Genomic DNA, 15,766 nt, shown 5'->3' on the forward strand with positions numbered 1-15,766 from the left:
AGAGACACTTACTATAAAGTTGGACCGTTTTTCCGCCGACCTTTAACACATACACTCACAAAAACACATACGGTCATGATTAAGCCTCAAGTGGCTGGCGCTGATTACCTTCATGGACTTGTAGAGACGCCTGGCGAAGAACATGGCGCGACTTCTGATACACTGCACTGAAGGAAACATAAACAGTTCATATCAGCCCAGCTCTTATCAGCCCTCGAAACCAGATCCCTGATGCTCTGCATCTACGAAAACATGACTAACACTTGCCGTATTCACTATATGCCAAATGTATGTGGACATCTGACCCTCACACTTATGTGAGCTTGTTGGACATTACAAAACCATGGGCATTAATATGCAGTAAGGGATACAACCGAGGAAATGTAACGTTTTACGCTCTTCAGCACTCAGCAGACCTGCTCTGTGAGTTTGTGTGGTCTACTACTGAGCTGTTGTTGCTCCTAGATGCTTCCATTTCACCTTAATAGCACTTACAGTTGTCTGAGGCAGATCTAGCAGGACACAAACTGACTTATGGCAGAGGTGGCATCCTAAGACGGCGCAGTATGACCCATTATACTGCCAGCGAGACTGCAAAGCTATGTGCTTGATTTTGCACATCTGTTGGCAATGGGTGTGGCTGAAACACCTGAATTCAATAATTAGAGGGGGGTGTCCACATACTTTTGGCCACATAGTCTGTGTTTTACCTCGTACATTTAAACCACCACAGCTGCAATTTTAAATATATATATTTTCTAAACTAGCTTTAATTTATTTAATTTATATTTTCTACACTAGCTTTTTTTTTATCCGAATCTGACTCTTAATAATTTCACTATCCTAATTTAATTTCTAAGTTGATTTTTAATTTACTGATTTCAAATTAGTTTTAAACATGTTTTCTTTTTGTTTTTTACATTGGTTTTTCTGTTTGTGCTGACTTAAATTTTTTTAGACAGCTCTAACTCTGAATGTTCTCATTTGTAAAGCACTTTGAATGACAGCAGTGTTTGAAAGGTGCTATATACATAAACTTACCCTGCCTTGCCTTGAGAGTTTGGTGCAACTGTATTAATAGATAAACTTGGATTGTATTCAATAAAGTGTTGGTGCATGCGTGTACGTGTGGAACAGAGACCTACCAACAGCGAGCATCAGCCTCTCAAAGTCCCCCGACAGCTCACTCTTAATGCTGTCCTCGATTGACTTCTCTGTAATCTTCTGATACTCGTCGAAAACTGCACAACACCAGAGACAGACCGAGGATTCAGTGCTCTGCTCCTTGGCTCCTTAAACTCTAATGGTCTCTATGTGTGGGCCACATTTCAAGCAGGGGTGGAGAATGTTCAACACTTCTGAATTGAGTCACAGTAAAATCACACGTGGTAAAACATTACTACAAGTGAAAGTACACCGAGTCACTGCAGGTGGCTGTTTGTTGTTTGGTTGTATAATAATCTGATGAACAGGTTCTATTAAGGAAACTCTTGCGTGCTAAAAGCATGTCGCTGTTGTCAGAAGAAAACCTTGTATCTCCAAAACGGTAACTTTACAGGAGAAGCAAAAAACATACACTATATTTCCAAAAGTATTCGGCCATCTGCCTTCACACACACACACACACTTGTTTTCCAAGCCATTCTGGTTCGTTTCTTTTGGTCCATTCATCATGAAATTTACACACAATGTAAAGGACAAGAGGCATTTTCAATGTCAAAAACTGAAAAATGCCAAAAATGGAGACACAACGTTTTCTTCCAACAGCGATATTCAAAATCACACAAAAAAAGAGAAACTATAGGGTTTAATAAGGGTTTAATCAATAGCTGGAGCCTTCTTTAGCCACACCCCTGCACTGTAGAGCATCTCTGCATCTCTGGCCCTCACGGCCACATGGTGAGCAGTTAGATCCCACTGTTTTGAAATGAATGTGTCCCAAAGTCTGAAAATCAGTGTGGAACATTGAGAATCATGTTCATCAATCATCAATCTACTGAAATCAATCTACGATTTCCGTAATTCTGTCATGTTTGTGTTTTAATGATTTTGTAAATAAAATGATGTTTGTATGTGTGCAACTGTTCAAAGCTGTGTTAGTTAGACATTTACTGGCTAGAGGTTTTGAGTTCTGCTTAAAATGAGCTAAAACCTTTACTACAGAAACAGTCATTACTGAATTATTGTAGCTTTGGTTGTGTTATGGTTGTTTTGCTAGTGACAAAATTAAATGTTCAGTCATTTGCTTTAATAAACGAAGCATAATTAAGGTGTAGACTCACTCAAAGCAAAAGCATCTGACTTTCCAGTTCATTAGAGTAGTCCATATTGGGACCGTGAAGCCTGTATTAGAGTGTGTGTGGAGTGGTGTACGTGTGTAATCACGAGTGTAATTGTGAGTCTGGGGTTCTCGTACCCAGCTGCAGGTGGGTCACGCTCCGGTTGCCCAAGAGCATGATGAAGATCGCCTCATCCGTCCCCCACTGTTCTTCACCTGCAGCATACAGAGCCTGTGCGCACACACACACACACACACACACACACACACACACACCATAAAAACACACTTTGAAAAACTATACAAAGATTTTATTAAACTAATAAAACTAATAAATAGTTTATAAACTATTTACAAGGTAAAAAAACAAACAACTGGTACAAAGAAATGAAAACTAAATGAATCAGCTATTTGATACTATACAGTACAAAAGAGTAATATGTTGCTGATAATGACGATGATGTATAAGTGAAAAAACTGGTGAAAAATCTAATATACAGTTTCGCCCCCTGCCCAGAATGTAGTTGATTAGCCAAGACGTGTTTTGTGTCCAAACTTTGATTCTTTATTCTGCACCAGATCCGCCATGCTAATGTAGCTAACACATCATTTATATCTCATGGTTACATGGCAGTAATTAGCACTGCGCCAATTCCACTAACTCAACCACTCCACTACGTACCTGAGCATCCTCCTCCACCAGATCTGCATGCACCACACCATCCTCCTCTCTGGTCCCCTGAGGAACGAACATACAGTCACTGAATGAACAGGCATGCACACAATTACGACCACTCATCAGTGCCGACACCTACAGTGTCTACACAATTCATTATACTCTACAGGACATACCTCAGAATGCAGTATATATCATAGGACGGCCTCCAGAATTCAGTATATATTATAGGACAAACTCCAGAATTCAGTATATATTACAGCACAACCTCCAGAATTCAGTATATATCACAGGACGGCCTCCAGAATTCAGCATATATTATAGGTCAAACTCCAGAATTCAGTATATATTACAGCACAACCTCCAGAATTCAGTATATATTACAGGAAAACCTCCAGAATTCAGTATATATTACAGGACAAACTCCAGAATTCAGTATATATTACAGCACAACCTCCAGAATTCAGTATATATCACAGGACGGCCTCCAGAATTCAGCATATATTATAGGTCAAACTCCAGAATTCAGTATATATTACAGCACAACATCCAGAATTCAGTATATATTACAGGACAACCTCCAGAATTCAGTATATACTACAGGACAACCTGCATAACTCAGTATATATTACAGGACAACCTCCAGAACTCAGTATATATTACAGGACAACCTCCAGAATTCAGTATATATTACAGGACAACCTCCAGAATTCAGTATATATTACAGGACAACCTGCAGAACTCAGTATATATTACAGGACAACCTCCAGAATTCAGTATATATTACAGGACAACCTCCAGAATTCAGTATATATTACAGGACAACCTGCAGAACTCAGTATATATTACAGGACAACCTGCAGAACTCAGTATATATTACAGCACAGCCTCCAGAATTCAGTATATATTACAGCACAGCCTCCAGAATTCAGTATATATTACAGGACAACCTCCAGAATTCAGTATATATTACAGGACAACCTCCAGAACTCAGTATATATTACAGGACAACCTCCAGAATTCAGTACACATTACAGGACAACCTCCAGATTTCAGTACATATTACAGGACAAACTCCAGAATTCAGTATATATTACAGCACAGCCTCCAGAATTCAGTATATATTACAGCACAGCCTCCAGAATTCAGTATATATTACAGGACAACCTCCAGAATTCAGTATATATTACAGGACAACCTCCAGAACTCAGTATATATTACAGGACAACCTCCAGAATTCAGTACACATTACAGGACAACCTCCAGATTTCAGTACATATTACAGCACAACCTCCAGATTTCAGTACATATTACAGGACACCCTCCAGAATTCAGTATATATTACAGGACAACCTCCAGAATTCAGTATATATTACAGCACATCCTCCAGATTTCAGTACATATTACAGGACACCCTCCAGAATTCAGTATATATTACAGCACAACCTCCAGATTTCAGTACATATTACAGGACACCCTCCAGAATTCAGTATATATTACAGGACAACCTCCAGAATTCAGTATATATTACAGCACATCCTCCAGAATTCAGTATATATTACAGGACAACCTCCAGAATTCAGTATATATTACAGCACATCCTCCAGAATTCAGTATATATTACAGCACAACCTCCAGAATTCAGTACACATTACAGGACAACCTCCAGATTTCAGTACATATTACAGGACAATCTCCAGAATCCAGTACATATTACAGGACAACCTCCAGATTTCAGTACATATTACAGGACAATCTCCAGAATTCAGTATATATTACAGGACATCCTCCAAATTCAACAAATTCCAGTGTTTCATAGAATATAAGATAATCTGAAAACTAAACAAAATACTGAATTCATCATAGAGCATACTAAGCACCATCATCATCATATCTGTTATGTACAGGACAGATTGCTGCCTCTGAAGACAAAAAAGAGTAAAAAAAAACCAAAACAAGAAAAAGCAAACAGTGAAGATGATACAAGCATGAATGGGATAATTACAGATTTCAATTTCAACTTCATTTTCCAATTTCCTGTCTTCATCTGCTTTTAAGACAACAAAATCAACTTAAATGGCTATAGTAATGAGTAAAACTGACTTCAGAAACGTGGAATAAGAAACAGGATGAATAGGATTCACTAAATTATTACAGCAAAGAAATCAAATGACATATTACGGCAGCAGATCACAACAGTGACTGAGTAAAGTAGAGAAAGTAAACTCTAAACATCTAAAGAAATAGCTTCAGAAGTACTAAAACCACAACAAATATTATTGGCATATAGTTGACAATTCAGATACCAACCTGGAGCAAAACAATCAGCATCTTCTTAAAGTGTCCTGAGGTGTCTCCTATAACGTCCTGCTCGACATCTCTACCGTAAGCTACGAAGGAAAATGATAATAAACTGTGAGGCATCATATCTGACCCAAATACCTGATTTCTGTTTCTTGTTTGATTACAACTTTTATTTTTGCCTGATCTCACCATCTTTGTAAGCCTCCACTAGGCTGTGGATTTGTTCGTTAGTCCTTGAGGCGAGTATTTCAATCAGGCACTTCTCATCTGTCCCAGCTCCCTGCAGAAAAGATTAAGACAATAAATGTCATGTCAGTACAAACCATACATTTTGATTCTCTGTTGTGATCCATACAGTATGAAGGTAAGGACATTACAGTATCACCTGGGGAACCTCAGTGTAATCTACAACAGTCCAGTGTGGCATATGCAGCTGAATGAAAGCGTTCTAGCTTGTTAGAAGGCATCGTCACCAGCGATGCACGAGCTGCCTTGCAAATCATGCAATGCTATACACCTCAGTCCTTCACAGATTAAAGAGGCTTTGTGTTTTAGTTCTGCAGTTCAGCCCATTTGGTTTGAAATGAATCAATGACAACCGATGTAAAATTGCAGAGAGTAGCAGTCAGCTTTAATCTGAGTGTGTCTGGGTGAACCAGACCAGTGTGAGACCCTCAGGGTTTTCAAGGCCTTCAAAGAAAGCTTAGTGATTTTGGTGAATGAATAAAAATAAATGTTTGTTATTTTCACTTGATTTAAATCTGACAGTATCGTCATCAATCTGTTTTATTATTACAGTAAAATGCATTTTTTCTCTCTAGTATAGAGGTAGATACAGCCAAGCAAGCTCTCCCATTGGTCAGGACTTCAGGAGCTTAAGAGAAGACCTAAACTTCTGACAGAACTGAGAGTGAAATCATTCACATTTTACAATCAGTGGAACCAGTTTCATGAAAAACAAAACCATGACTCTGGGCCTTCTGGAAGTTCTAGATACATCACTGACTGTGAATACAAGTCATAGGCTAACCAAGTTTCCACCAGTTGTTAGAAATGGAAAACAGCAGCAGCTCAATGCCAGAGCTCTTTACTGAAATAGTCACTGTAAGACTGCAAGGAAAAACAGGGTACATAAAGGATACAAGATAAACTATATGACAATGTGTGATGCAAGTTTCAAATAAAACATATGGAATCTCCTTTTCAAATGTCTGTTAAACCTAAGGTCAAACAATGCTCATAAGCTCTAGAAATAAAGGTTCTGTGCAGGTACATTTTTTCATCAAGGGACAAACAGTGCAAATGTTCCCTCAAAGCTCCAGCAGTGGTTTTAAGGTCTGATTGTGAACCTTAAATCAGTTTTTATAGGTGAAAAGTTTGTATTTGTACCTTTTCATAATCTCATGTTTTAAAACAGAACAGTAGAATAAAAGCCTGGAGGCGAGGCGGGGTGTGGACTGGATTATGGTTCAGTTATGTTCCCTGACTAAAGGTACTGAGATGTACCCTTGAGGGTTCCACCGCAGTGAGAAGGGGGATACTGCCCCAGTCACACTGCAGTACCTTTATTTCTGAGAGCGTAGTCACAGTTCATCACTGCACTGTCTCCCATTTCAGGGAACCATAAGTAGCTGGACTATTCCCTACTCAGTTGTCCTTGGCCAGCTGCATGCTGCATCGTTAGTTTGTGAAAAGGGGCTAACCAAAGAGCTAGAGATGATTCCAGATGTGGCATCTGGACTCTAGTACTGTTGCCTTTCAACATGAGGACCATAGAAGTGTCTGTAGAAATACAGCAGACCATCATGATGAAAAACAGACCAATCAGAGATACAGTCAAAAAAATGAATGGAGTTTGTGATGGTGCAGACCTGTAGTAAATCTGATTAATGTCTGACAAGAAAGTTGTTTGCGCTCAGAGAGAAAATAGAGTTTTTAAAACACATTTGTATATTTTTGAACAGCCCAAAAACATTGCCATGCAGTTTGTTACTTACATTTTCAGAAAGTTAGTTACTTAAATTGTCAGAAACGTAGTTACTTAAATTTTCAGAAAGGTAGTTACTTAAATTTTCAGAAACGTAGTTACTTAAATTTTCAGAAAGTTAATTACTTAAATTTTCAGAAAGTTAGTTACTTACATTTTCAGAAACGTAGTTACTTAAATTTTCAGAAACGTAGTTACTTACATTTTCAGAAACGTAGTTACTTAAATTTTCAGAAACGTAGTTACTTAAATTTTCAGAAACGTAGTTACTTACATTTTCAGAAACGTAGTTACTTAAATTTTCAGAAACGTAGTTACTTAAATTTTCAGAAACGTAGTTACTTATGGACTGGACTGTCTCGACCCTGATTTTGGATTTGTCCTTAATCAATCTCGTTTATCTCAGCACATGCGTCCGCCTCCTCGCTCCCCGTCACAGTTACTTAAAGTTTCAGAAAGGTAGTTACTTAAATTTCCATTATTTTCTGAAAATAATTACTCATAATGTAGACATAATCATAATAATAAAGTAACATAAAATGAATCTTGCTGAATTACAATATATATTTTTCTGGTCATTATTCTGACCCACTATGTCAAAATACTGAGAAAAGAAGTTATTTTTTTGAGCTAATGAATCAGTTTGTACCGGAAACAGACGAATAAAGAGTGTATTTTTCTCCTACTTGGCACAAACATGCACATAATTACACTGCTCTTCTCATATGTTAGCAGTTAGGATGTGTCTGTGATCATTTGCCTAGATGTTCTTAATACATAACACGATTGGCCGCCCCTACCAGCACAAATTGTCAGTAGAGTGTCGGTAATTAGTGCCTGCCCCCAGTGTGTCAAAAGTGCTAAACTACTGAGAACTACTGTCAAAAAGAACCATAAAGAAAGGAAAAACAGCAGGAGCCCAGAGGGTTGCACCAGAGGCCACACCACTGGTACAACTCAAGAAAAAAATGATGAAACATCCAATCAAATGCTTCAAATCTCAGTTCACAGTGCTTTGTGTTGCAGCAGGGCAATGACCTAAAGTACACTATAAAAGCAACTAACATGATCATCAGGAACAAAAGAAGAACTCAGATAGAGAGAAAAGAGAAATGAAGTTTTATCCTCAGGGGGAAACTACAGAGAAGAAACCATGGAAATGATTAAGGATTATTACACTGAGAAAAAAAAACTCTCGTTATGATTTGTGAAGCGCTAAGAGAAGTGGTTAGGTGGTACTGATTCTATCTGCCATTCAAAATGATCAGGTTAATCGCACTAAATCCTGCTGAGCAGTGATTCACTGAAGACCAGACTGAACGTAATTAACAAGCAGGAACTGAAAATGGTTGCAATGCAGGCCTGGAGCAACACCAGGAAAGACAGCCAGGCTGTAACTTAGGCTTTTATCACTAGAGACACAAAGCAGCAACTAGCAATTCTAATTAAGGGCATGTCATTTGTCCAATTACTACTGGCCCCTGAAATGTGTGTGTGTGTGTGTGTGTGTGTGTGTTGGGGGGGGTAACTTAGGCTTTTATCACTAGAGACACAAAGCAGCAACTAGCAATTCTAATTAAGGGCATGTCATTTGTCCAATTACTACTGGCCCCTGAAATGTGTGTGTGTGGCGGGGGTGGGGGGGGGGTATGGGACTTGTATAAAACTGTGGTGACTCTGAAATAGTTCACCCAAATTGATGTATGCAGCCTCAAACTAATGCTGAGACTCTGCACTTTCAACATTTTAGTCTTTGTTTCATTCCAAAGCCCAAAATACAAAACTGCCACTGTCCAGTTACTAATGGAGTGCACTGTATGTCACTTTCAGACATTACTTGCATGGTCCATAGCCACTGGTCTATAATCATCTATAACATTTTCCACTGAGAGTTTCCACTGGAGTCCATACAGTTTCAGTAAAAAAATGTAGGTCTTTTCTAATTCTGCACCAAATCACCTCAAACAGCTTTTACCTGTGATTCTTCAAAGAAACAGTGAATATATGAAAAGGTTGACGCTCCCTAAAGAGGCTAGAGAGAGCCTGGCCTCATATCTTCACCACCTGATGAAGCAAAGTCACTTACCGCGCTCTAATGCCAGCATTAACGGAGCAGATACACAGAGAAAGCAGTCAGTGAGAGAACACACTCAGATAATCAGTGAGATAAAAATGAATACAGTCGCAATTAAAGAAACCCAGAGATTCCTTTGACTCAAAAACTGAAAAGTCGTACCCCTGGTCGAATGTCAAATGTTTGGTGGAATTATCTAAGTGAAAAGATGTAAACACACCCTGTACAGAGAACACACTTAAATTTTACTACACAATTTCTATTTATTTGCTCGGAAATAATACAATTTAAAATGTGCCATAACTTTTGCACAGGCCACGTTTTACGTTTAATGGTCAATTTTGTAAATAAACAGTAGCTGTGTATTAAAACATGCAGAAACGTGTTCTCTTTAGAGGATGTGTTAAGTTTGATTCACTAAGAAAATGACCGATTTGTCCAGGGTGCGCAAACCTTTTATATTACGCAAACGGTTTTATATTATTTGCATTGATGGTGGTAAAGTCTGTATACGCTGACTCTACTATATTTGACTGAACGGAAATGTGTAGTGTAATTAAATTCATGCTACAGTTTCAAATTAAATTAAAATAAATTCACACTACAGTCACAAAAGTATGGAGGTCCATAGAGGCCATGAGGTAGCTACAATTCTCCAAAATTTGAGATGTGTTCGTTATTTTGTGATCTCAAGATAACAAAGTTGTTATTTTGAGATAACAAATCATTTATCTTGTCATCTAGAAATAACAAGTTACTTATCTTAAAATAACAACATTATTACCCTGAAATAATCAGTTGCTTATCTTGTTTTCTAAAGACAACAAAATTGTTATCTTGAAATAAAGAGTTACTTATCTTGTTATCTCAAGATAACAAAATTGTTATCTTGAAATAACAAGTCACTTACCCCATATCTTAAGATAACAAAAGTTGTTACCTTGAGATAACATCTTAATTATCTTGTGATCTCAAGATTACAAAGTTATTTTGAGACAGAGTCATTTATCTTGTCCTCTAGACATAACGAGTTACTTATCTTGTTATCTCAAGATAACAACATTGTTACCCTCAAATAATGAGTTACTTATCTTTTTTTCCTCAAGATAGCAAACTTGTTATCTAAAAATGATGAGTTACTTATCTTGTTATCTCGAGATAACGATCCAGAAAATTATATTTGACAGCTTTTGGCCTCTCTGGACTTCGGTACAAAAGGTTCATGCAATGATTTATTTGTTTGTGTAATAATTAGTTAAATGGGAAAAACACGCAAAAAAAAGAAAAACACATCTAATAGTGAAGTAAACCTCCATGTATGCTATGTGAAATGCTAAGTGAAGCTGTCGGGGATCTACCCACAGCATCTGTTACATAAAAAGGAAACAGACTTAATCCACAAACACAAAAAAAATGTAAACCTGAAATGAAATATAACCGATCTGAACTAAAGCACATCTACATGATCAGGAGCCAAGCACTGACATGCGCACCATGCTGAAGCACTGCCAACCTGCGGAGAAGTGGCCGCAGTGACTGTATGGCGTGTAGGCCTGTTTGCTTTAGACGCTCGCTTACCTTGATAGCATCCTTGATTTCTTTGGCATCGTGATAAGCAGGAGGTAACATTAAACTGGCAATCAGACGCTCAAACTTGCCCGTCAGTTCATACTTAAGGTCGGCAATCAAATCCTGAAGACAACAAAGTTCATCAATAAGCAATAAACAAATCATTTTCACATGAACCTCACGTAGAACTCTTCTAATCTCAAACTGCACTAAGGGAAGCCAACTGTACGCTATAAAACATGGAAAAAAGAGAAGGTTAATGTGAAGAGTGCATGAGACAGACCAGAATGGCTGGTCACCAGCAAAACCAACATGTATTTTGGATGCTGGTATGCTGGTCAACCAGCATGACTATGTAGGGTGTCCAGATAAAGCAGCACCAGACAGACACGATGGTATTCTGTTTTTTCTTTTTTCAGCAATTTGATCAGCCATTAAATATGCCCTGAACTCAAAAATGTGTTTTTTAAATGGTTGCCTCCTCTTGGATGGCATATTACAGTTATATATTGCTGTTGTCGGAATAAAAACATTTTTGGCATTTTTCAGTTTTTTACATAATTTGAAAATACCTAGTGTCCTTTACATTGGCTGTAAATTGCATGAGGAACGGACCAAAAGAAATGGACTAAAATTACTCTGAAAAATGTCTGCTTTCATTGACTTGAATTAGAAGTACAGTACATTTTTTCCTTCTCCTGTAAAGTTACCACTTTGGAGATACGAGGTTTCCGTATCAGCGACACGTGTATTAAATCTATTATAGCACATAGTTCACATTTTTCCAATGAAAGCACAGGCATTAGTACATCTGGGAGAAGGGGTTTGTGGAATTAATAATTAGTCAATAATTCACTAATATGCTAATAAGAGCTACAGAGCATGTCTGCGCTAATGTGGCTAACTTATTCTCAATATTTGGACTGGGCTGTAAGCTGTGAGGTACAATGATGAATGATGCTGGCATTTTAAATCACGACAGTGTCAAATTTATACACCATCTATCTAAAAAACGGTCAACTGTGGTGTAGAGCTGTTCTAATAGCATGCTACAACTTCGGTTAGCATGCTACAGCCCAGCCCAGCACAGGTTACAGCCCACTAACGCCTCACTGAGGCTCATTCAGAGGACAAAGACTCAAAAACAAGCCTGTTGCTGGGTGAGACGCTGTTACGGTGCTCTTAATTCATATCCAGAGGCTAGCGTTAGCTTAGGAAAAAGCTAAACCACCAGCAATTCTGGCTCATTGACATTAAACTAAAGCAAGAGTAGGATTTACACCCCTGTTAGCAAAAGAGGCTAACGTTAGCGGAGCAAGGAGACTAAACCACCTGCAATTCAAGCTCACTGATGCTGCACTGCGGCAAAAGTAGAGAATAAAGACTTAAAACTGAGCAGTTAACCCTGTTTTTTGACCGTGTTAGTTTAAGCTACGTTTACGTTAGCACAAGGGGGTGTTCTCAATTTGCATAAACGTACATATTCATAAATCTTCACATGCGTAATGAGTGATGAGGTTTAGGGGCTCTTCTATGTGTGCTCATAACAATAATACAACTATATTTCACAATTATTGTTAAAATATTTAACAGTTTTTCATTTAAAATAGACGCATGTTTGTTATTTTACATCATGATTTCAGGAGGTACTTTAATAAAAGCAATTTTAACGGTTTGTTGCCATATGAATAAAATATCACGTTGTTTTAAATTAGCTGGGAGACTTTCGGTCTGCTAGAGTCGTTCCAGTACCTTCCCGTAGAGGGATTTGTAGGCAGAGCGGATCTCCTGTCTCTGAGCGTTGTTTCTAGAGGTGACCAGGTCCAAAATGGCTTCCTTGTCACTTCCTAAAGAACAAAGATATAAATGTCACATCTTCACATTTCCAGCTTCATCTCTAGCTCAGGTGATAATGAGTCTGTTTGGCTTTTTTTCAATAGTCACCAAATCTGAATTTAGCCTGTAAATCCTGAAATTAAGATATTTTGTTAGCTACACCAGGTACTTAATCAGAGAACTTGTCGAGAGGAGAATTTCCACTCTGTAATGTCTTCTGGTTTTCTCAAACACTAGAGGGCGCTCCCGAGTGAGTCCAAAATGAATGGGAAGATCTGGAGCATTTGCGCAAAATCATAGTTTATAAATGCTTAAACATTTTTAATGTAAAAGAATGCAATAATTTCCTGAAACAGAACAGTAGAAAACATTTTAACACCACTGTTCTATTTTTAAGAGCTTTTAAACTCAAGTTATGGGAGTTCATGATGTCTGTGAGCGCAAACAGCAAATGAGCTGCCCTGCTTGCCAACCAATCAATACTCAGTAGCAGCATTCTGCTGCCCAAAACCCGTTATCTGTAGAAAAAAAGGAAACATACAGGTCAGTTTTCCTCACTTTTTAGTGAAATACATCCTTCTTTTTTCAAAAATTAAAGGAAAGTTCTGTATAAGCGATCAGAAACTATTTTAACTTTTCGTTTTCAGCCATTGAGCTCCATAGACCCCCATTCATTGAGGACTCGCTCTGAGGCGCCCTTTGCTGTTTAGCAGTTCTGTTTTTGATATAATGTGTGAAATAGGAAGAGGCCAGGCTCCTCTTAAACAACTCTCGCTTAATCCAGTCCAGAGGACACTGTTCAGTCAGGTGACTTCTGAAATGCCTGTGGACTGAAAAGCAGCGACTCACCAAAGCCTTTCATGGCATTGTAGAGGGCTTCAGCATCACTGTTAGCGTCAAAATTAGGGTGATCTGTGACGGTGCCTCTGAATCCCTGAAACAGATACGGAAGAACAGACAGATTGATGAGAACTGAGAGACCCTGAGAGATGAGAGAACGGAGTTAATTCACTGGCATTGTTTTTTACCAGAGCCAGTTAAATGGGAGCTTTGTCTCTTTCTCTTAGCCCCATTATATCAAAAAACCTGACTGCAAAATGCTGGAGGGCACCTGCAAGTGAACCCTAAGGAAATAGATGTGAATGGAGCAAAAAAAAATATATACAACCCCAATTCCAATGAAGTTGGTACGTTGTGTAAAACATGAATAAAAACAGAATACAATGATTTGCAAATCCTTTTCAACTTATATTCAACTGAATACACTACAAAGACAAGATATTTAATGTTCAAACCGATAAACTTTATTGTTTTTTGCAAATATTCACTCATTTGGCCCTTCAGGTTCTTCCTCACCAAACTCGCTCATCCGTGTCTTTATGGACCACTGGTGTGCAGTCATGTTGGAACAGGAAGGGGCCGTCCCCAAACTGTTCCCACAAAGTTGGGAGCATGAAATTGTCCAAAATCTCTTGGTGCTGAAGCTTTAAGCAACCGCCAAACCCAGACTCATCCATCAGATTGTCAGACGGAGAAGCGTGATTGGTCACTCCAGAGAACACGTCTCCACTGCTCTAGAGTCCAGTAGCTGCTCTTTATACCACTGCATTCCACCCTTTACATTGCGCTTGGTGATGTAAGGCTTGGATGCAGCTGCTCGGCCATGGAAACCCATTCCATGAAGCTCTCTATGCTGTTCTTGAGCTGATCTGAAGGCCACATGAAGTTTGGAGGTCTTTAGCGATTCACTCTGCAGAAAGTTGGTGACCTCTGCGCACTATGCCCCTCAGCATCCGCTGACCGCCCTGTCATTTTACGTGGCCGACCACTTTGTGGCTGAGTTACTGTCGTTCCCAATTGCTTCCACTTTGTTATAATCCCACTGACAGTTGACTGTGGAATATTTAGTAGTGAGGAAATTTCACGACTGGACTTGTTCCACAGGTGGCGTCCGATCACGGTACCACGCTGGAATTCACTGAGCTCCTGAGAGCGACCCATTCTTTCACTAATGTCTGTAGAAGCAGTCTGCAGGCCTAGGGGCTCGGCTTTACACACCTGTGGCCATGGAAGTGATGGGAACACCTGAATTCAATGATTTTGATGGGTGAGTGAAAACTTTTGGAAATATAGTGTACATTTTGAATTTCAATTAGCCCATTTTCAGTGTAAAATGATCATTTTCAGATTGTGGTGAGATGTTTCCTACATTTTGCGATTTGGGATCCGCCTTCAGTTTTTGCACAAAAACTCCACATCTCATAATAAAAAATTAATACCTTATAATTATATCCCATATAACAATAATGAGATACTATGTAAAAACCAATTTGTCCTAGTAATGAGATCCTATGTCATTAGGGTAGCAGCCAGATGAGCAGTTTCTCTTACAGAAACAATGGGACAGGCTCATGTGACAACCATTACCAGCCTGGCGTAAACATCCTTTTCAGATGTGTCCACTACTTGTTAGCAACATTAGCCTAATGCAGAGTTATGGCAGCAAACCACAAACTCCAAACGTGTCTTGGCTGATTAACTGAGGGAAAATATTCTCGTCAGGTAGAGAAGAAAAAGCCACTTATCATTTTCCCTCCCTCTTTCTCTGTTTCTGGCAGCAGTGCACCAAAATATTGATGCATTATATCAAAATAATATAGATTTTCTGAGATAGTACATTGAAATAATAAAATACGTTTCATAACTATCAATATTTTCAGAAGAGAAGTCATTATCGTGAGATATTAAGTCATTATGTTGGCACAGGAAGTTAATATACTGAGAAAATCATTTTAAATAAGTCACAAAAAATAATTATTTTGCCATGAGTCAATAAGTATTTTGAACAGTTATCCTGACACAGTAAGCCAATATTTGAGAAAGTCATTATTCTGACAAAGTAAACCAATCTTTGAGAAAATAAGTATTATTCCAAAATAGTAAGTGAATAACTGAGAGAATAGGACATTAATCAGACATATTAAGTCAACATTTTGAGAAAATAAGTCGTCGTTCTGACATAGTAAGTCAATTTTGTGTCAA

At 38.4% G+C, this 15,766-nt stretch overlaps 1 protein-coding gene across 4 annotated transcripts in view; it reads right to left on the reverse strand.

Annotated features, from left to right (window-relative positions):
• anxa6 (annexin A6) overlaps positions 1 to 15,766 on the reverse strand; it is a 70,447-nt gene that overhangs the window by 48,671 nt on the left and 6,010 nt on the right. For 2 of the 4 annotated variants that reach the window (XM_037543027.1, XM_037543026.1), the window contains exons 3-12: positions 13,574 to 13,658; positions 12,641 to 12,735; positions 10,898 to 11,011; positions 9,332 to 9,337; positions 5,448 to 5,538; positions 5,265 to 5,344; positions 2,961 to 3,017; positions 2,417 to 2,510; positions 1,146 to 1,241; positions 109 to 167 (exon numbers count right to left, since the gene is read on the reverse strand). In XM_037543027.1, the coding sequence (XP_037398924.1) occupies positions 109 to 167; positions 1,146 to 1,241; positions 2,417 to 2,510; positions 2,961 to 3,017; positions 5,265 to 5,344; positions 5,448 to 5,538; positions 9,332 to 9,337; positions 10,898 to 11,011; positions 12,641 to 12,735; positions 13,574 to 13,658 (777 nt within the window). The remainder of the gene's footprint in view (positions 1 to 108; positions 168 to 1,145; positions 1,242 to 2,416; positions 2,511 to 2,960; positions 3,018 to 5,264; positions 5,345 to 5,447; positions 5,539 to 9,331; positions 9,338 to 10,897; positions 11,012 to 12,640; positions 12,736 to 13,573; positions 13,659 to 15,766) is intronic. The other 2 variants (XM_017687407.2, XM_017687406.2) reach the window with 1 other exon arrangement.

The sequence above is a fragment of the Pygocentrus nattereri genome, chromosome 11, assembly GCF_015220715.1.
Source record: "Pygocentrus nattereri isolate fPygNat1 chromosome 11, fPygNat1.pri, whole genome shotgun sequence".
NCBI classification, from domain to species: domain Eukaryota; kingdom Metazoa; phylum Chordata; class Actinopteri; order Characiformes; family Serrasalmidae; genus Pygocentrus; species Pygocentrus nattereri.